The 23,518-nt window shown below is 39.3% G+C and overlaps 1 protein-coding gene across 3 annotated transcripts in view; it reads left to right on the forward strand.

Moving 5' to 3' along the window:
* Ca10 (carbonic anhydrase 10) overlaps positions 1 to 23,518 on the forward strand; it is a 494,944-nt gene that overhangs the window by 191,697 nt on the left and 279,729 nt on the right. For all 3 annotated transcript variants that reach the window (XM_031354912.1, XM_031354911.1, XM_031354910.1), the window contains exon 4: positions 17,526 to 17,668. In XM_031354912.1, coding sequence (XP_031210772.1) covers positions 17,526 to 17,668 — 143 coding nt within the window. The remainder of the gene's footprint in view (positions 1 to 17,525; positions 17,669 to 23,518) is intronic.

Consider the following 23,518-nt stretch of genomic DNA (forward strand, 5'->3'; position numbering starts at 1 on the left):
AGAGAGAGAGAGAGAGAGAGAGAGAGAGAGAGAGGTTTTTTGAGAAGTCTTGACCAGCACCCTGACATGTGAGACTGCATATTGATGAACCAACCTGCCTCCATTTTAGGCTTGAAAGCCTTCTTATAGTAAAGACCAACTAGGTTCATTCTTTTTTATGATTAAATCTGTTTCTCAAGGATTGGGCTATGCCCTACTTGTAACCTTAATTACAAGTGGTTCTGCACTGCCTGTTCTTGGAAACGCAAACCATGCCTTTATTTCAAAAGATTATTATGACCACCTGTTGTTTTGACTACCTTAGGACCACCTTGCAATCATGCCTTTGTTTCAAAAGGTTGTTAGGACCAACTTATATTTATGTTCTGCTTCTGTAGCCTTGCCTATTTGTCTGCCAAATCTCTCCTTACCCCTGAACTATAAAAAGTTTATCTTCTCCATGTCTAATACTGCTCTCTCAAATCCTGACTTAGAGTGAAACAGACTCCTGAGTGCACCTTTTAAAAAAGCCTGCTGTGGGCTGGTGAGGTGGCTCAGCAGTTAAGAGCACTGACTGCTCTTCCAAAAGTCCTGAGTTCAAATCCCAGCAACTACATGGTGGCTCACAACCATCCATAATGGGATCTGATGCCCTCTTCTGGGGTGTCTGAAGACAGCTACAGTGTACTCACATATAATAAATAAATGAATCTTTTAAAAAAAAAGCTTGCTGTGATTGGTCAATTGTGGAAATGGTCTTTCTCCTCATATTTGTGGAATTAATGTCTGTAAAGCAACTGGAGCAGTTTTTTCCAAGCCATGAACTACTGGAGGGCTTGCATGCTGGTAGCATTGAAGGGTGTTCCTTGGGGTCAAACATATTTGGGTTCCTGGTGATGAGTATAGAAAACTTCACAGTGTCCATTTCCCTGTGTGTGTCATTTTAAATACAAAAAAAAAAAATCCTTTGAAATCTCCTTAGAAAGATTTAACCCTAATCTACCACCTCATGAACCCACTTTCACAGTGCCAGCCCTAGAGTCAGGTCCAGTATTGTATTGATTGATTATCAGAACCTTGCTTCTACCTAGGAAATAGTACCCATGCTTTTGGAAAACAATGACTAATATAGCCATGCAGATTCAGTTCAAATTGCCTAGCATCTAATCATTGCCTCAGGAATCCAGAGTGAGAACACAAACACTAAACAAATCATGACTTAACGAAGGAGTTGCAACTTAAAGTAAGTGTGATAAGGAAAGTAGTAAGTGCCAAGAAGAATAAAAGCAGAGACACCTATGTAGATATGAACAGATTGCAACACTTGAGGAATTGAGCTAAAACAAGAGAAAGCCCGTCCATTCATTCCAAAAATTGCACTGAAGGATGGCATTATGTTAAGCCCTGGGAAAGCAGTCAATATGATCATGCTTTCTCAACTACCTTCCTTTCCACTCACCTTCCCTTCAAAGGGAATAGAAGTGGGGAATAAAATGCTGGTATCAAGTCAAAACTCTAGAACAAGTAGGGAACATGGGTCTAGCATAACCTATTCCTGACATTTACTATACGCTAAGTCTTCTGTAGACTACAGACTTGCACTGATTTTCAGTTGTGGTACTGACTGTCCAACTCTGCTGTCCCTTTAATGAAAAGGTGACCCTAGAGCTGGGTCCTTAAGGAAGTTCCAAAAGCACTAAGGTACATGGAAGTAGGAAGTGACTAAAGAAGTATTCCAAGCTAAAGAAATCACACAGATTTTGTCATTAATAAAATGTAACATAGCTGAATGGTGGTGGTACATACTTTTAATCTTAGCACACAGTAGGCAGGTTTCTGAGTTTGAGACCAGCCTGGTCTACAGAGCAAGTGCCAGGATAGCTAGGGCTGCACAGAGAAACCCTGTCTTGGAAAAAACACCTAGAAGTTAGAGATCTGAGGTAAATGACTGAGTTAGTAAAATCTTGCTGGGCAAGCCTAGAGAACTAATTTCAAATCCCCAGCACACACATTAAGTATGCTGAGGTAGAGAGAGACAAGAGGATTCCTGGTGCTCACAACCAGCTTGTAGTGAGCACCAGGTTCTGTGAGAGACATTTCCACCCTCGCAGAGTCTTAGAAGATGATACCCAACATTGACCACTGGCTTCCACACAGGTGTATACTGGCATATACAGGAACATGCTGAGGGAGTGGAAATCCTGGCATTGTAGATCATTGTCCAGATACAGTCCATGAACAAAGCCTTGTGAGAAGGTATCTGAGACTTTGTGATAAAACTTCAAGTAAACAGGACAAGAGTCTTGTAATATCTGTTCCCCCATATCATGGGTGTTCTTAGTGGATAGAGAGAGTTCACTATAGAGTATTCATTACAACTAGCTATTTCTATTTGTTTATATGCCTCTATGGAAAAACATGTTTGTGCCAGGTGGAACTTGTTCTTGTGATATACTTTACTTGGGCAAATCTTCTTAACCCTCAGAGTATATATTGCCTGGTGCTCTATTCAGAAAGTTGGCTATGGAATGAGTCTTTAGTCCACCTCATTTTTTTGGCTCCACTCTCCCAGGTTCAACTGCCAATTAGAGCAGTAAACAGGGTTATGCCTATAGTCCTAGCATCAAAGGTGCTAAGATAAGAGGATTGATACAAGTTTAAAGTCAACATGAGCCACATAGTCAACTCCAGTCCATTCTGGGCTACAGAGTCAGACCATGTCTTAAAACAAAACAAAATGTTGCAGAAGATAAAAATATCTACAGTAAATGGTTGCAATTTCCTCCAAGAATAATATGAAATATTATTATATAATAGCTAAATAATAAAGTTATGAAAACAAGTAAAATATAAATATACTACATGCTAGAAACTACATCTCAATAGAAAATATATTGCATCCTTGTTAGACAATTCAACCTGCGGTAAAAGATTTGTTGAAATCACTTGCTTGGTTTGATTCCTAATTTGGTGACTGAATTGCATTCTGTTTGGGCTCCAAGACTCTATAATGGCATGAAGATTGTATCTTCTGATGCCTCACGAAGATAAGCTCTGTTAATGTTGCAAGTGATAAAAATAAAAAGTGACCTCAGTACATGTCAGTCTCAAGGCAAATTGGAGCAGCTGGAGGCATCTGAAGGACCACACAAATGTGAAGGAAATGGCACACTGCAGAACTTGAAATACTGCTGGAATAGGCTGTGAAGCGGGACTCAGCCTATCACCACAACACGCATCTGGGCAGTAAGACTTGCATTATTTAACCTTCCGTCATTTGCCCAATTTTGACATTTATGCCTGCTTGGAGAGTGTCAGAGTTAGGAGAGAAGGAAATGAAATGTCTAGTGACACAAATAGATCACGGGAGATGTCCTCTAAGACAACCTTGTAGTTTGCAAGATTTTTAAAGTCTGCCAGATGTTTGGATTTGTAGGAAACCATTCCCTGGCACCTTCTCACATTCGACTTTTAGAACTTCCAGTGCCTGAAAACCACCTGTTTTCAGAGGCTCTGTTATTTTTATCTGGTATTTTTATTTCTCACACTCCAGATGACTCCAGCATTACCAGTATGAGCTCCTAGGGGCCAAGAGGCTCCAGCCGCCGTGGAAATGTTGAGTGGGCCATGTGGTTAATAAGAACATCAGCCTAGTCATTTTCTTCAGGTTGAGTGGGTGGAGATAATTAGTTAATGAGTTACTACATGAATGCACTCTGAAATATTATTCTCATTGTGGTTATGACTCCCAGCTTCAATAAACTAATTTCAGATAATAGTGAAGCGTCAGTAATTATACAGGACAAGTGAAATTACAAAATGTAATCTGATAAGACTTAACACAATCATTAGGCTAAATTTGAAGCCAGAGACAAAAATCACAAGAGTTTAATGCCTACTCTCCATTTTGTGAAATTCTCAAAAACAAATCACCTGATTTACTGGCATGTATTTGTTTATTATTTATTTTTGTCAAGACTCTCTTGTATTTATTAAGAGTCTCATTTACTATCTGTCAAGAGTCACACTGTATAGCCTGGGCTGGCATTATAGATGTAATTCTATAATCACCATTCACAATGGCCTTGATTCTGAGAAATAATAGTGTTAGGAGGAAGAGGAGGCAGCTTAGTCTATGCAACGACTGCACAACACATGGAGTAAGATGAGGATGTAAATGTAACCTGAGTTTAAATTGAGAGTTCAGCTACATAGTAACCTAATTTTCTCTTCTGAGTTACTCAACTCTCTGAACTTCTCATAGAAAAATGTCACAAGCAGTATCATTTTCTTGGATCATGGCGATAAGCAGTTATATACAAAGCTATAGTCTTTTCAATCTACCATATAACTCACAACTCAGTCGGTAGGATTGAACAGGCTATGATTTCTGTTGCTAATTTTGTTTATATTATTACTTTAATTTTTTGAAATTATAATATACTAATATCATTCTTCCCTTCTCTTTTCTCCTTCCAAACTTTCTCACTCTCTTTCAAATTCATGGCCTCAGTTTCCATTCATTGTTATAGCATACATGTAAATACATTTATGTTCCTAACTATAACCTACTAAATCTGCGTAATGTTATTTGTAGGTATGTTTTCAGGGCGGACTCTTTGTTATTAGGTAACTGATTGTGTGATCTTCCTGCGGACGATTCTTTCTCCCACTCCCAGCATTCCTTACTCGCCTGCAGTTCTTTGTGTAGGGCTGAGGCCTCCTGGACTTTCCTCCATTCACAGTAGCCTGTCTATCGCTGTTGTCCTGGTTCAGCTTATGTTTAGGCAGTCTTGTTAGTGAGACTTTATGGGTATAGCTTCCTGCTAAATGGAGACCATTCCATTAAACCACAACTAGAACTGTGGATCCAGGTCCAACTGACCCATCAACAATACAACTCTAGCACCCAAGGCTCTATAATCATTGGGAAAGAGGAACAGAAAGATTACAAGAGCCAGAGGATTAGAGGTGTTTGTTGCTCTGAGGTTGTGTCTCCTGGGTATGTCTGTTGGTCATTTTACTGCTTTGGCAAAAGCCCAAAACACTATGAACTTGAAAGGTAAACATATTCATTAAAATGTTATATTTTATTTATTAGGCCACTGGTGCTAAAAAGAAAGGAATCAGTTGATGCCAATCAAGTCGGAAGGATGGACAGGAAGCATTGCAAGCATTACACAGTGGATAAGAATGAGAGATCAAGAGCCAGATTTCATCTTGACTCTGCCTCTTGCCAGTTTCTGTATATACTGGAGAAGTTACTTAACATACATGTATCTCAGATTCCCATAGGACCTGGAAGAAGTAACACAATAACAAAGACTACCTTAGAGATTATTAAATGAGAACATATATACAAATACTTAGGGCAGTGTCTGACACAGAGCGAATGCTCAATAAATCTGGATGTGAGGTCCGTTCATGATGTAGGCTTCTCTGTCTCACTGCACTGTCTACCAATGAACCAGCCTTGGAACTTCTCTGATGTGTGTTCTATATTAAAGACAATATCTCTTGGAATGAAATTTTTCTTGAATAATCCATTGAGGAAAGGAGCTGGCATTGTCGTCTATCAGGTATTATTCAAGTATATAAATATCTAAATTACAGGAATAGGCCTGGTAAGTTTTTGGCTCTCAGGAATATTCCAATTCTTCAAGGCTCCTACAATCACCAAACTTGGCAGGTTTCCCTGGAGTTCAGGTATCTGGGGTACTGTAATGCTACCAGAGGACTATAGCAAGATTTCCTAGCCAGGAAGACTAAGCTGATAAAGTATGTAGATATTATTATACTCAAACAGCATAGCACTGATGGAATGTTATACAAATAGAAAGTTGTAGAAAGATCAAAGTAAATAATATATAACTTGCTTCTGGGGCCTGGGGAGATTGCTGGTAGCACAAATGTGTTATAAATTAGATTCTCAGCATTCACACAATTGCCAGGCAGCCATGATGGCTGGTATATAATGACAAAACATAGGTGGTTGAGACACGAGATTCTCAGAGCAAGATAAGTAGGTAGATTAGCCAAATCAGTGAGCCGTGGGTTCAAGCAAGAGACCTTGCATCAATATGCAGTGGAGAATGAGGAAATGCCTAGTGTCCAACTCTGACCTCCTCATGCATGTGCACATATAGTCATATGCCCTTCACATGTACACACACAGATTGTTTATACACATATATCATATATGCATATACATGCTAAATAAATAAATAAGTAAATGTTTTTGACATTGTTTACCTACTTTATATCACTGTGATAAAATCCCATGACCGAAAGCAACTTAGAGAAGAAAGGTTTCATTTCCGATGACAGTTTTACTTCCCAGTTCATCACTGAGTGAAGTCAGAGCAGAGACTGAAAGCAGGAACTGAAACAGAGACCAGAAAGAAATGCAGCTTGTTGGCTTGCTTCCCATGCCTTGCTCATCCTGCTCTCTTACACAATCTAGTACCAGGTACCAGAAGTGTTATTACTTAAAGTGGCCTGGGCCCTCCCAATCGCTGATCAAGAAAATGGTGCACAGAATTGCCAGTAGGCCGACCTAATAGTGGCATTTCCTCAGTTGAGGTTTCCTCTCCTAGATAGCCCTAGTTTGTGTCAAATTAAAAAAAAAAAAAACTGGCTAGCACAGACACTGTGCTACATATGTATACATCTTCTACATAAAATATCAATGACACTAGTCCCTGGTTTATTTTAACAATCAAATGCAGAATACTAATAAAAGTATTTTATAAATATTTAAGGAAATTTGTAATATACTGTATAGTTGAAAAGGACATCTTGGATAAAAGAGAAAACCCAAATCAATAATTTCAATCCTATATTAAAAAAATCTACCTACATAACAAAATACCAAAGGAAAGGTTAACAGCCAAATAAAAAAATACAAAAAAAAAATATTTATAATGCATGACAAGGATTTATAGCTCCACAAGGCAAATGGCAGCTAAAAACTGATATAAAAACTAAATGACTCAGGGAAAAAATTGGGAAGGGCAGAGTCAGAAGAGAGTTGCAAATCGCCACTGAACATATGAGAATATACTTAATTTTAGTATTAGTTAGAGGATGCAAATTAAATCAATGAGATTCCATTTTTACTGCCTTGTTCCCAAAAATAGTGACTAGCATCCATGGAGGGCTATGCATAGTGAGGGAATGGACACATCATGCAGCCTGGCTGTGGTAGTTATAGACAAGGCCAGAACATTTAAATGTGCCCTAACGCATCTGCTAAAATACCGTGTGTGGGTACTTTGACAGAACAATGCTACCTTTAAGAATCTTTTCCACTGAAGTGAAAGCACCACTACAAAAGGAGAATATATTTATCACAACATTGACTAGAATGCTAAAATAAGATAGAAACAATCTTAATGTCTTTCATTGAGGGAATGGTTGTGAAATATAAAATCCTCTGAAATGATGGGTGCTCTAGATAGCCTTAAATACAAGGAGCAGCTCTATTAGCATCAATCTGGAGCAACCCTGATGGAATAATGCTACTCGAGACAAGGAAAACCTTTTAGACTATGTGTATATGCAATATAAGCAGAGTGAGTAAAAGGAATGCCACCTGACCTGCCACTCATGCATGTCACTACTAAAAGGAAGATAATCCCCTGCCATTTTGTACAGGTTTTCCTGCAGCTTCTCATATTACACATAGGTATTATGTTGACTTATTAAAAATTAAGTTAGCATGCAAATTAGTGAGTTTCATTATAGAATTTCCAAACATGGATGCGATTAGACTTTGTTCTTCTTCTCTGCCATCCCCTAGTCAGCGCCTCCTTCTGCTCTCAGGTCACATACAGTCCATCATTTGTCTTCTTTCTCTTTCTACTCCTGACGATCAAGCTTTCTCTCCCCTCTCATAATCCCCTTCCTACACATCTGGGGTTGGAAATATAGCTCAACAGGAGAGCATTTTTCTAACATTTGTGAGGCCCTGAGTGAGGCTATTTATTTATCCAGTGCCCATAAATAAATAATAAATAAATAAATAAATAAATAAATAAATAAATAAATAACTGGCTGAGCTCAGAAGAGCCTCTTAGAATCTCCCTCACTTCATGTAAGATGATTATAGCATTAGCTCACATAATTTGGGGCAGGTATAAGCAAGATACCTCAGGTTTCTAGCACAGAACTAAATAAATGGTGTTTGATCAGTAGATGACAGCTTCCTCTCCCTCCGTTTCTCTTCAGTCTCCATCGATGGATTCTCAGGGATGCAGGTCAGTTGTGACACCAGAATCAAGCATAAATGGGAGGTGAAAGCCGCTGCACAAGCATGTACTCTGACATCTTCCAAACGACCAACTGAGATGAGATTCACTCGAATTAAAATCCTCATGGATGGCCCCTTGCTCACTCCCTCCACCAGTTTCTAGACATTGAAGGCCAGAGATCGAAGAAAAAAAAAATCATATGCCTCATTGAAACTAAGAGGGCAACACATTACCTAGGCTTTCTACAGATCTCTCTTTGAAATCAAGCTGGGTTAGATGAGCCTCTGAAAGCTGCCTCTTCTTGCCCTCCTATCCAGATTTTTAGCTACCTTTCTTTCTACCCAAGGAACACTATGAAAGTATGATCAATGTGTTGATTTACCAGTATCCTTTCCCTTGACCCCCTTTCCAGCAGTTTCTAAATAGTTGCCATAGAACCAAATAGTGTGCCTGACTTTTTTACTGACCCACTCTCAGTCTTCCCAAAGACCACGTGAAGTAGTTACCATTCTGCTTGGGAGACTTTGAGAAGTTATGGATGTAGAATCTTAGCCACATACTCATGATTCTATGGGGAGGACATAGATCATATTTCTCTAAAGTTGGGTGAGTCAGAAGATCCCATGGCTTAGATGCTACCAGTTTACTGGCATTCTGTTTCTAGTGACACTCCATGTTAGCTATTAGTGAGACTCTGTCCCTCTATGTAGAGAGAAGTGCATCAGTGTTCTAATTACTTCTGAGAAGTTTCCATTTTGCAACAAAACCCTCTAAAAAAGAAGGTATACATAGCCTAATACTAGAAGAAAGAGTTTGAGTTAGTTTGCTCATCTTTCTGTATCTTTTGAAAACAATGACTTTATTGACTTTTGAGAATTTTGTATAATGCATTTTGAGTGGAGGGGCTTTCAAGAAAGCAGAGATTGAACCCAATGGTATAAAGAGTTAAAGAGCAACAGTTAAATAGGAGTTAAATTCTGTAGGGGTGGGAGGATAGGATAAAGGAAGGAATATAAAGAAGGATAACTAACACTAAAGGCTTTTTAAAAAGACATATAGAAATCTTCTACTATACAAGTTCCTTAAATATATACATCTATGCAATCTGTTTAATAGTATTACCATACAATGTGGGGTCAGGCTCAATACCCCAAGTAGGTACTTCACACTAAAAAAAATAGAAATCCCAGGAATGGGCCACATTTTTTTCAAATTGTTGATCAATGGGGCCAGTTAGACCCTAAGCATTTCAGGCTTCCTCTTGGTTTCCTTCCCTCCAGAATGTAATGGTAAGACCCTATTGCTGGACACCACCTATTTCAACTACAGAACATGGAGAAATAACATTAGTACTCACTTGGAAGTTTCATACCTCCTAGCTATATTTCATTTGTTAAAAGATGCTATTGTGTGCTATGAGAAAAGAAAAGGAATCCCCTCTCTGTATTTAAGCTTTAATGTGCACACACCTCCATTATAATTCCTAGTGTGGTTTTGTTAGAAGTATTTACTAGCTTGTCTTGGGGGCATTTGATTTATCTCTCTAGCCTTGATTCATTAGAGATGGCCCATTAATTTCTTTAATGAATGCACAAATTAATGATTATGTGTTAAATAGAATATATGCATCTCCTCTGAGCTTCCCATGAGAGAAAATGAGAAGCTCTCATGTGCCATGAACCCGAGTCCAAACCATGGAGAAAAAGCCCACAGTGAAGAGATTATTACCAGGGCCAATACCCACCATGAAATAAATCTGGAATCAGAAGAGGGCAAAGGCCTGAAACAATGGATATTTTAACCAGGCTCATTAATGACAACTCAGAGCACGGATTTATTGCAGTTGAAAGCAGCAGAAGGGGCAGTAAATCAGCACTGCTGAGAGAAGAAGGGAGAGAGATAGGAGTTCTTATTTAAAATGTATCCATATGTGTGTAGCCGCATGAAGTAGGGATTGCCGCTCAAGTAGAAGGCTTCACTTGTGGTATTGGATTCATCGTAAATATGTTTTGTGCCAGTAGTCTTTTCCCAAAATTTTATTTGCATTCCTTTAGCCAAAAAGTTGGGGGCTTCATTTATTAGTTGAAAAAATAAAAGGAAAAGAAAAGATTGTCTTAGCTAAGTCTATTTCTTTGCTTCACATTCAAATTATGATTTGTAAAGCAGTGTCTGAATATGCAGAAAATGCTATTTTATTGGTGCATATGTTGAAGAGAATAGCTTTTAAAGCATTCAATTAGTTCTGCCTTTGAGACAGAACTTAAACACACATGATACGTTTAAACAAACAACAACAAAAACTATGTCTCCAACTGTTGTTTGAGACCCAGTTTTTCCTTCTCAGATTACCCCCAAAACAATTACCCTTACTCTTGGCTTTCTTCCAGTCAAAGCAGATTCATGGCTCTCACTCATAAATCAGCTTATAACATTGTACTCTATTGTTTCTTGGCAGGTTCCAGTCACATAGAAATAAGACGCAAACTCTTTAATGGGACCTGAAGAGTACCCAGTCATCTGTTCTTCTAACCTAACCAGCCCTGCTCTGTCTGTTCTTTCTTCTCATCTGGGCTACCAAGTCCAAGTCACATGGCTTCCTCTGTTCCTTGAACACATCTAGCTCCCTAAAACCCTTCTTTCCATCTTCTGTCTTAGGCACCCTCCTCTGAAATTCTCCTGAAACAATTATTCCAGTTTCTCAAGGGTCTGGTTGGTATACATCATTTTCAGTAGTCATTTTTCCCAGAACTGTATTTGTTTTCCTTTGACCAAAATTTGGGGCTTAGTTTATTATTTTAAAAAGAAAGAAAGAAAGAAAGAAAGAAAGAAAGAAAGAAAGAAAGAAAGAAAGAAAGAAAGAAAATATTGTCTTCAATATGCTTCAGCTCTGCTTAGGCTATGTCTCCCATTACAGCTTTATTCTACAACTCACTACCAATTTAATTGTCTCTTAATTTTAATAACATAGGTAAACACATCAAAACTTAGCACTTACGCCCCTACTATAACGAAGAATTCCTGATAACAGAAGCCATGTCTGTTCCATTCACTTCCAACAAATCAGAAATGAAGACAGTTTGTAGCACATAGATGGTCTTCCAAATATTTGTTCAGTAAGTTCCCAGTGTGTGAAGCCTAATATCTGAAATGTCACCGACTCATAGTCAGCACTTTTAAATTCAGTTTATCTTGGTTCTGTAAGGTTCAGCAAGTGCATAGGAACAGTATGTTAGCCGCAGGGGTATAACACTCTGCCCATTACAGCATGTCTACAAATTCTACTGGGGCTGGACACATCAGTAGGCAGGACAGCATGGATTTAGAATATGCTCTTCAAGATGCAAATGCCACAATGCCATGAAGGCAAATTTTAACTTTCAGCATCAGAGTGGATTCTGCTGATCTCTTGCTATCTAGATCTACATTTTTCGTTTGTTTGTTTCTCTATTCTCTCAAATATTACTTCTCAACCTCAGTTTCCAGGTCTTCCTCTCCTCCCAGTCCCCCGCTACCTCCCCCCTACCCCAGATCCACCCCTCATCCGTTTCCATTCAGAAAAGAGCAGACCTCCCAGGAATATGAACCAAACATTGCACATCGGGTTTTAAGAAAACTAGAGACATCCCCTCATATTGGGAATGGATGAAGCAACCCAGTAGGAGGAAAATGGTCCCAAAAGCAGGCAAAAGAGTCAATGATATCCCTGCTCCCAATGTTAGAAGTCCCACAAGAACACCAAGCTACACAACCATAACATATATTCAGAGGATCTAGGTCAGGATCCATTCAGGTTTTCTAATTTCAGTTCAGTTTCTTTAAGCCCCTATGAGCCCTGGTTAGTTGATTCTGTGGGCCATTTTCTGGTAGGACCCTTGATACCTCTGACTCCTACAATCCATCCTCCCTGTCTTCTGCAGGTTTCCTCAAGCTCTGCCTAAGGTTTGGCTGTGGGTCTCTGCATTTGCTTCCATCAATTGCTAGATGAAGCCTCTCTGATGATAATTTTTTGTTTTGATAAGATATTCAGTAGGTTTGTATAGGAGTTGTCATGCGATAGTAACAGGTTAAACTGGATCCTTATTGTTTTGGTGGTTTGAACAGATGCTCATAGGTTTTGCTCTGATCTTGCCAAGGTTCATGATTTAAGCATTTGAAATCAGAGCAACTCCACATTTTCCACAGCTCACTGCACATGGAACCAAGAGACCATTGGGGGTTTGTAGTTCGTGGGAAGAATGACAGCATTGCCACGGGGGAAATATTTTGGCAAGATAAATGCATAGTTTTGATGCAGCAGTTAAGTTCCTCTGTTTAGTCTCTGTGAAAATTAATTTGCAAAGATATTCAGGTCTGTTGTGTGTTCTAGTTTATATGTAAATTAGAAGAGTATGTGAGAGATGCCAAGGATGATGGAATTCCAACATTTTCAGACTAGTTGACTATTAATTAATTAAAATGTTTCTCACTCAATTTCATTTCATTTACATTTTTCTCACACCAAGTTGTATTGGTCAAGATAGAAGAAGACAGCAGTAGCAGATGAGTCATTATCTTCTCTTCAGGAAGAAAGTTTAAAGAATGATTTATTGAGATAGCTGTGGCAAATAAGAATGGAATAATTCAAACATTTAAGAAACAAGAGTGATACCTTGACGTTCTACAACTCTACCTCTATTTCTGAAGGTGTCATGGGTATCTATAAGCCTGAAGGGTGATGCTATTAAGAATGGCTAGATCCATGGGCATAACTGAGGACTATCCATAAACCCAAACCTTGCATTCTGGCTTATGGGTATGATCTTGTTCTGCACCCCTAAAATTAGCCAGTTCACTCCCAAGCTTCCATTCCTGTTCTCCCATCCTTCACACCTCCATTATAAACTATTTCCCTTGCATTTCTTTTGAAGATCTCTCCCTTGCCCATCTGTCACTCAAGGTCCATGGAGTGGCTTCTAAACTTTAATTCTTCTACAACATTCACATTGCTTCTAGTAGCAAGCATTGACTTCTGCTATGGGGACCAAAATCTGATTGAGTCTATCCAGGCCCAAAAGCACTTTAACTAGAACAACACAAACTTTACTTTTACTGTGTGTGTGTGTGGGGGGGTGCATTTAAGTGCAGTATCCACAGAAGCCAGAATAGGGTACCATTTGATTAATCTAGATCCAGAATTACAGACAATTGTGAACCTGGTTACTAAGGACCAAAAGTCCTCTGTAACAGCAGTGGGTCTCATCCTCTGAGCCATCTCTCCAGCCTCTTGGAGCAGCATTCTGCACCAGCGTTTTCCATCACATCTTCCTGAGACTCTAAAAAGAAAATCCAAAAGCACACCACATCCCCTGAGCTCAACATATTAGATTTCCTCCTAGACTATTCTGTCTGTTATCTCAAAGTTGTTCAGTTGATTTCAAATCCTGCCTTTATTTGACACAGTTAAATTTAAAAGTATTTTCATTTACACTTTTGCCTTAGATATTTGCTTAAACTGCAAAATAGACAATGATGATATTCCTAACATCAACAAAATTAACAAAAGATAAACAGAAGCACAAATCTTGCAAGGATCAGGGTGGTAATTAACTCTGTGCTTCCCTGGACATGATCCCCTGCTGCTGACCAGAGTCTTATAGAGAAATATGTTTTGGGAAGTGGAGCTTTTGTGGCAAAAGGAGTCTTCAAAGCTGATTCAGGTTTTTACTCTGTGCTTTCTGGCCTCTACCTGGAAGTGTGACTTCAGGTTGAGTACTTTACTCTCTACTCTGTGACTTCTATGACATGGATGTATAGAGGTAAAATGATCTCTTAGGTGGCTTCTAATTCCAAAAAAAAAATATGGCTGATTTCAAAACAAGCCATTTCGTCATGAATGAGTAAACTCACTACCCTTTGAGATTTTGAGCCAATGAGGGACAGAATAAGCAAAGGACATTGTTTCTTGGTTATTCTCTGATTCCTAAGCAGGTGGTTAGAATGAGAGGCAGGGGCCTCAGTAGTGAAGAGGGGATATAAAGCCTTGAAACTGTCATAAAGGATCTCGTACCCAGTAAAAGCAAAGGCAGATGTTCTCATAAAGTTTTTGCTGTTTGTGGTTTTGTGGGGGCACTTTGGGGTATGGAGTTTATTAGCAAGGCATGACAGCATCTGCTCACCGATGGTGTCATACAAAGGCAGCCTCACAGACCGTTTATGGGGTTGGAATTATTTTTGTTAATGATTTTCATGGGAGTAGATGAAATGCAATGCTCACCAGCTGTAACTATGTTTATCATGCAGCTGCCTTACAAAGAAGAAAATACACACAGGCATGCACGCACACATACACATCCTATAGATGTATGCCTTGATTATCAAAGAAACCAGGAAGGTAAAATGAAACCATGGTGGGGAGTTCTGGGGAAGGTTATAGCAGGATATGGGTGATATAATGAAAACTTGAAAAGGAGGCCTTTAGTTAGGAAGAGAGAAAGATAAATAACACTAGGATATTTAAGAAGTCATAGGGAATCATGTTGTTTTATGTTTACTTAAAATTGTATGTAATACACATAAAGTGTATATATACACACATGTATCTATATTGCACATCTCTCTGTGAGTGTGTTCATGTATGTGTGTGCAGGTGTGTGCATGTGCTCGTGTGTGTGTGTGTGTGTGTGTGTGTGTATGTGTGTGTGTGTGCATGCGCGTGTGGTCTCTATGAATTTGTAGCATTTGGGGAATAATGTTTGTCCTCAAAGCCATAGACTACCTTGAAGAAACTCATCACTAGCCATGAGAAACCTCCTTTCAAATTGTTGATCAGGAGAGTCCAAGAGACTCCCAAAATAATGTAAGTTATTGCTATTGTCCTTGGTAGCATCCCAGAAGTTGAAAGTAAACCTCTATTATGGAATACCAGGCACAGGGGCACATGACCTGGAGACTTTGAGCTGAAGGAAATCCAGAAGCTCTTTCTCTGAAGACTATCTCTCATCATACCAGAAGGTGCTGTGCAAGCGATCAAGGGAGGGATGCAATTACCATCCCCTACCCAAATGTGACACCTATGAACTACAATTACCAGTAGGCAAGACATTTCCATAGGTGCAAAAGTGGTACTCATACCTTGGCAGTAAACAACAGCTGTCTAATTGGACATGAGGCCCATGCAACAGGAGGGAAACCATGCCTAGCAATGGAAAACTAGCCAACTATCCATGGCTAGTGAGATCATAGATCCTAGAGAACAACCCACGATTGCCCTTTTACCAAACCGTGGTAATTCCTAACTTCATTGTCAGTGCTTAGCCTTCTGCCCACAGAGAAGTATAGCTTTCATATCATCAAAGAAGCTTCTCTTCACAGCAGATGTAGACCACTTTAAAAGCCACAGCTGGCACAACTGTTCAAAGTGCAAAGAACAACTTATGGTGATGTACCCAGCCCCAAGAGCTACAATCCCCACAGCTAAGGCTCGAAGACCACTGATGATGAAAAGTACATTTTTAATGCAAGAACTTCATTAAATATTATAGTTTGTTAGGATGTAATATCTTGTAAACATATTAAGCAGTTTTCAGTGATAACATATCTTATATAATTAGAAATGGGAGCAGAAATCCACGAGTAAGTTTTCTTGCTTCTCTTTTTGCTCTTCTTCCTCTTCATTTCCCTCTCTTTCTCCTTCTGGACATTGCTGCCATTTTGAAAATTCTTCATGTTGATGAAGCCAATTCAAACTTCTTAAAGGGAACAGAGCCTCCAGAGGCTCCTTGCAGGAATACTAGGACAGAGGAGCTGGAGTTGGTGGGTAGGTGAGCAGGGGAAGGAGGGAGTAGGAGAGGGGGTTTTCCAGAAGGGAAACCAGGAAAGGGGATAACATTTGGAATGTAAAGAAAGAAAATTCTAATTAAAAAAGGAAAAATAGAATGGATTGAACCAAATTAGATATGAATCTCACCACACATTGGTGTTGAAGTATTTATCTGGGAATCAGCTTCTGCCCAGGGTTTACTAGAACTAATAATAAGGCCATTGAATTTGGGGTTTAAATGGGACTAAACACTTCATTGATCACAATTGTTCAGAGAAATACAACTGTTTGGCTAGTGCTTCCCAGGTTCCTCTCCAGCTTTGGTTTTTAGCCATTATGATCTGGGCAGGCACAATGGCTGCTATAACAGCTTATTCAACTTGAGCTTCTGAGATGGTAGGTGACTGTAAGAGTATTACAACATGATTGTAATGATCATCAATAACCACTCTCTGCCTCCACTCCTCTGGGACAGAGCTGGATGTCCTTCTTCTATAGTATCACATCACCCTCCCCCAATACTTTTATTCTTTCCTCAATAGTCATCATAAACTCAGGCAGAAGACAATGGTAGGAGCTTACAACATGTACTATGGGTAGATCAGTGTATGACTGGACAAATAATCGCAGGGGAAAAAGGAGGAGATACATGGCTTCTATACTTTAGTGAAGATACTGATGGCCCAGTAAACGCTAAAGGTATCATTTGTTTGTAAACATAAACTCTTAAGTGTCAAGTCCTTCTATTACTTCACTAACTGTTAAATACAAGGAAATAAGACTAGAAATCTTGTAAAAATCATACTAATAGGAGCTTTACTGTAACACTGAAAGTGAGCTGACAGGTTTCCTTTGCATCTTTGCACTCTGTATTTGATGTGATTTTTTTCCTGTCTTTCAAATGATCACCTTCTTCAGTTGCTGGAACATTAGGTAAATCACAAATGCTGAACCAAACCAAGAGAGTCAGGTTGCCAAGCTCCTGTCTGGTTTTGATTGTGGGGGGCCATAAAAATAAACCATTCCCTCAGTTTGGTCTTGAGACCCACAGAAAAGCACTTTGTAGGTGTCAAATGACACTTACTTTGATAAGGTGTATGTATCTTCAAGACTGGATACTGTTGATTCTCACATCATTCCTACTGAGGAGGGAAACAGAGTATCCATTCTGGAATAGTTAAATACTTGGTGTACTTTGAGCATGTGGCAAAGAGAATATAACTTGTACCAAAGCATGAACCCCCCAAAAGAGGCTACAGGATCATTGTGCATGAAGTGACAAAATCTGACCTTCAGAGATCATGACTACAATATTAGAGAAATTGACCAAGATTGAGACCTGGGAAAATACTATGGTAACACCTTAAGGTCTCCCTTCCTTGTTGGAATGTCACATGGCACTCTGTTTTACCACCTTGTAACTTAGATTGTCTTTTAATACATTTCCCCCCCACCCTTTCACCCAGCCTAATTCTACAATTTCATTTTGTCCCTAGTTCCTTCTTTCTGGGGATTGGTGAACTCAGCTTGGAATCTTTGCTCTGTGGGGAAGCGTCAGTCCCCTGTCAACATAGAGACCAGTCACATGATCTTCGACCCCTTTCTGACACCTCTTCGCATCAACACTGGGGGCAGGAAGGTAAGCTGCCATGTTGCTTCCATGATGCTGGGTGATGTTCATTGTCAAAGCTGGGTTTCTGGATCTTAGGCTCTGTGATCTGTGACATATAGCAATAATCACAGGCCTCAAAACTACTCTGAACAAATATAGTTATGTCCAAATAATGCTATTCTTTCTTCATAAAATTTGTAAATTTTCCTTCATAAAATGCATCTTACAACTCTAGGACCTAAAGATCAGAATTGGCACAGGACACCCTAAGATCAAGTTCTCTGCACAAAAGTGATTTATTTGTCACAGAGGGTCAAAGGACAGGGAATAAGAGACAAAGACAGGAGATAGAGGGGAAGGGAGAAGGGAAAAGGAACAAGAGGGTTGGGAGAGAGATAAAGGACTGCCTCTGTATAGAGAAGAGAGAGACTTGGCCCATAGACAAATGGCAGTTTGTAAAGAGAAAAAGGAAACCCCATGCTAGGATAAGGTGTTTAATTTTAATTGGGCATGTTAATTAAGGTGGCCAAAAGGGGGCTTTTGATCACTGGACTTCAATACTTTGATAGCTGAACCTTGGTGGTCAGCCCCAGATGGGAGGAAGTAGACAAATAAGGAAATAGACCTTGGTAACTAGCTTTAGGACTATAATCTAATGGTTTACCAAAGCAGAGGGAATAGGGGAGAAAGGAAAAAGTTTCCAGAGTCATGGTTGGCATGCTTGGGCCTATTAGCGCCCCTCAGGACCCCAGGGAGTTACTTGAGATTCTATCCCTTGGTACCCCATGAAGGTCAGTTGAACACAGTTGACACACCTGCCTACCATGCTGGAAAATCTCTCATCTGAGACTCTTCACTTGGTCTTCATTCAACTGCCACAAAGCAGAAGGAATTTATTTTAACAAAAAGTAAAATCAGACGTTTATCATCCCGGGAAGGAAAACAAACAGCAATCCCCTTCGATGATTTATAAGAAAATCAATAATTAATCTTCCTAGGGGCATCTCTCTGGCTAAGAATCCTCCCTTCTGTCTGGAAATGCTGAGTTGTGCTTTGTGAGTCTTATACCAGAATCAGCCCTGCCCTCTCCTCCTGCCAGGAGCACCTCCTTAATTTGTGAAGGACAGAGTGCCTTTGGGGGCCACTCACTGCTAGACTCTGGTACTTTCTCTTGCTGACTTGTTTCTATTTCACTAGCTTTTACTGTTGGCTAAGATATTAGAGTTGGGGGAAATGCACACGCATAGAGAATTATGTTTGCAGGTGATTTCGTTGCTGCAAATTCAAGAGAAATGAAAAGCCACTTGTGTGCAAAAAAAAAAAAAAAAAAAAAAAAAAAAAAAAAAAAAAAAAAAAAAAAAAGCTAGGGCTGAAATTATAGGCAGTTGTTATTCCTGTAAGATCCTTCTCCAGAGCTGGACTGTTCAGGCTCTGCCACTCTTCCTCCTCTGAGGTCTTTTACCCATCTGTACCAATCCATTTGTATGGTATAGTTTTACCCTTGTTGATATATTCAAACATGTTTTCTGCTATGTCACTTACTCACACACATGAAAACACACAAGCACACACCAAACACTCACATACACATAATTTTTCTATGTAGAAAAATCATCACTGCATGTAAGATTGAGACTATTTAGCTATGCAGTATTTGGATGTTCTTTTAAAAATTATTTGGGCATCATTCTTTCGTATAAAGTTTCTACCTAGGTTACTTTGTTGCTCTGACTCTATAAAAAAACAAAACCAGGCTAGGCACGATGCATACACCTTTACTTCCAGCATTCAGGAGGTAGAAGCAAGCAGATCTCTGTGAGTTTGAGGTTAGCCTAGTCCAGAGAGTGACTTCCAGGACAGCCAGGGCTATACAGAGAAATCCTGCCTTGAAAGACCAAAAATTAATTGATTAATTAATTAATTAATTAAAAGATTTCAAAGAAAGAAAAACACAAAACCATTCTAATTGTTCCACTGGCAATTTTATCTTACGAACTCTAAAAGAAACTTAATACAGCAGACATACACACCATGCAGTGCACAAACTGCTTGTTTGATAGTCACAAATGCCTGTTTCCTGGTCAGCATTTAGAAGTGAAAGTTTCACTTTAAGGAGACACTGAATTATCTTTTTCTTGTTGGAGAGGATGACAGGGACATAGTTGCATCCTGGGCAAATAGTAAAATAAGCAAAAGTACCCAGTGCAGAATGAAGTTTGGTGCCTGGGTTTCATAAACTACCTGGAAGGGAGCCAGCAATGCAGAAGCTTTAACCAGTGTGTGTGGGTGGGGCAGAAGACAGTGATGGGATCAGATACCGAGTTCTAATGCTGGTGAAGGAAATGGATATTTTCCAAAGAATTGCATAATGCTCAGTGTTTCTGTTGTACAGCTCTTTCTTCTGCCTTAAGTCTATTCCAATATTTTATCCATTTATCTACTATGATCATTCTCCCAATTTTGGGGACTGTTTTCCTAATTTCTTTCTCAGCACATTCATTATTGGTGTCAACAAAAGATGCTGATTTCTGTATCCTGACCTTGCTGAATGGGTTTATAAGAATTATCTGGTAGAGTCTTTGGAGTCTTTCAAGTATAGTATTATGTCACATATATTAGGATATTCTGACTGATTCCTTTCCTACTTATTTACGTCTCTTGCCATATTGCTCTAGCTTAGACTCCAAGCACAGTTCTGAAGGAGTAGACACCTTTGGCTATTCCTTAGTGTAAAACAAAATGCTTTTAGTGTTTCTCAGAGTCTAATGTTGACTGTAGATTTGTTGTATATAATGTATAAGAAGGAAATATGAGGGGAGACATTAGGGGAGGAAGGAAAAACATGGTGATTTTTCTCAAACACAGTAGCTAGAAGTTGTCTGTGTATAGGAAGAGATATCTGGAAAAGGAAGAGGCCCAGTGGAATAAGATGAGCATGTTCAAGTGACAATGATTTGCCTATATGAACACATCACAATGAAACCCATTATTTTTGTGCTAATTAAAATACTAGTTTCAAAAGGTAGGAATGTGTTACAGAATGTCTTCAAAGGGTTTTTAGGTAAAGTATGCACTGAGAGTACAATGGGCAAGTGGCAACTTGACACAGAATTAACTCATATTCTACCTTTTGTCAAGCAATCTTAAAAGAAAGCAGTGATATGAAACAAAGAGAGGACCATTTCCTTAAAAGGTACTTGGAAGGAGGAGGTCTGTGGCTGGAAACAGGCTCAACTTAAAGGTCTGTCATACGTTTGGATGCTGTTGTTGATCTGGTCCTTTCCTTTGTTTATTTTCCAGGAAGTGTCTCTTTATCCCCCTTCATCTTTTCCACGTCAGTACATTGTACCAGTTCCAAATCAATTTGCAAAGGCATCAGAGTTTGTGATTTTTGGGAACATTTGCTTTGACAATGAAAATATTTATATCTGGCATGATTTGTGTTGTCAGGGGTTTGATGAGCTCAGAGCTGGCTGGCGGTGCCCTTTACATTCATGTAAGGCAAAAAAATAAAAATATAGACTGTGGCAGGAGATGAAGCACCTGAACTTGATAGACAATAGCTAAATCATGTCTCAAGGTTTAGAAAGCTGGCATTTAATGGTGTGTTTTAGAAGTAAGGATTCAACACACTGCTCTGATTTTAGAGTTTTGCCTTAAAGAAATGTCCAATTCAAAAGGTTTGAAAATCACCCTGTTAGACTGCATGTTCTGTAGGATTGAGGGAAGGTGCTTTGAAGCCTGAGATCAGTGGGATGTCAGTAGGTTAAATGCACCCCAGTAAGTATGTTTCTTGTCACATTTTTATCTATGAACATTATTCTTTCTGGCATTTAAATGTGTCTTTTTGCACAAAACCATGAAGCAGCTCTGCCAAGGCCCCGACTTGTCTTTTTGTGTTTATTTTAACATTTCTGACCTGACACGGAGCTTGGATAGATGGGAAAAGGGTTTTTATTAGTATAGGCAAGCGCTGAAAGCAACGTCACGATAAGAACAACCAGAAATAATAATGGTTAGATGAGAATCAAAATGTTCTATAACTTGGATATAATAGAGAAATTTTACTTATGTGTGTTAATACATGTGTGTGCATGTTCATGTGTATAGCCATGCATGTGTGCATGTGTTTGTTCAGGCCAGAGGGCAATCTCAGGTAATATTTTCCAAGAGATGCCTTATAAAACTAGAAAGGAATACCCAAACAGTGAGCTGGCCAAGTAGGTTAGATGACCAGCATGCCTCATAGATTTACCTGCATCTATCTCCCCTGCATTGAGATTACAAGCATGCATGGGCACACCAGTGTGTGTGTGTGTGTGTGTGTGTGTGTGTGTGTGTGTGTGTGTGTGTGTGTGTTATGTAGTTCTGGGAGCTGAATTCAAGTTCCTTGGTTTGTGCAGCAAGCATTTAACCTACTGAGCTTTTACCCTAGTTCCTGAGAATATTTTTTTATGACATAATAGTTTTTTCACCTTTTGAGGTGCTTATTCAATGATATTTCTTAAGAAATAATTTTCTTAAGCCAAAATATCTCAGTTGGGCTAGGCTTAGCCTGAAGAAATAGTTTTCCTTTCTTGAAAGGCAGTACTTTTCAGTCTGCCTCTTCATACCTGATATGTACAATTTTTAAATATGAAACCAAACTAACTGCTGATTGTCTGTGGGTATGAAATACTAGGATCCAGTGGCTAATTCGAAGCCCAGGATCACACAAATGGCTCCAATTTTACTCAGTGGACCACAGGCAAAGCCTGAAGACATGGGATTGAAACAGAAGCCTGTAAGGAAGAAGGGACACTGAGGACAGTGAGGGACACTGACAATGGTGAGGGATGCTGAAGATGGTGAAGGACACTGACAAGGACAAGGGTGATCAAAATACATCATACATATACATGAAATTGGCAAAGAGGAAAATTAAGGACTGATTTTTAATATGATCCCCTTAAACTTGTTTTGACTTAATAGATTCATTCTAGATAAAGTTACTTAATCCTCTCATGTTTTTTTAAAAAGTGACTGGCAGATCATTCAAGACATCAAATCCACTTTGAAGAATGTGGACATCCCCCCTATAGAAGTGGAATATTGCAATTAGAGATGAACAGCTGACCTCAGTGTTCAGAGAAACCCCAGCTAGCCCCTCAGAAACCCCGTCTGGCCTGCCCGCCCAAACCACCCACCAGGCCCAGGCCCCAACCCAACCTGCACTGAAAAATCTCTGAGCAATGGAATGGCACTAAAGCCCCATTCTGCATTTTTGGCCAGCCTATGCAACCTGCCTTTTGGACATGGTGAGCCGACCCAAGTGCCTGCACAGAGCCTTAGCTTTTGACCATACTTGGGCACAGTCCCAACTCCTGGTTGACATGCCATCACCCCCTCTCTGCTAAGGTCTATAAAACCTCCCTGCCTTAGCCTGGACGTACAACTCCCCTGGACCGGTTCTCTGGTACCAGTGAAGCTGCCCAGGAACAATGTTAAATAAACCTACATGTATCTGCTTTTAATCTTGTCTGATCTGGTCTTTTAAGTCAGCAGAAACCCTGAATGAGATGTAACAAGCAAAAGAAAGGGATAGACCATATTCAGCTCATGACTCATTCCAGTCATCTCAAAGGAGCTGGTTTCAAGCGGAGATTATGAGCACAGTGATCAGGGTAAGGCCCCTGTTGTTCCCAATTTTCTTTTTTTTTTTTAAATGAGATAAATTTTATTTAAGATTCTGAACTGTATTTGTTTGTTTGCCATTAAGTACATTTTTTATAGATATTTTCTTTATTTACATGTAAATTTCTCTATTCCCAATTTCCCCTCCAAAAAACAAAGAAACAAACAAAAACAACAAAAACAAACCCCTGTTGCCTACCCCTT

The sequence above is a fragment of the Mastomys coucha genome, unplaced genomic scaffold, assembly GCF_008632895.1.
Source record: "Mastomys coucha isolate ucsf_1 unplaced genomic scaffold, UCSF_Mcou_1 pScaffold5, whole genome shotgun sequence".
NCBI lineage: Eukaryota > Metazoa > Chordata > Mammalia > Rodentia > Muridae > Mastomys > Mastomys coucha.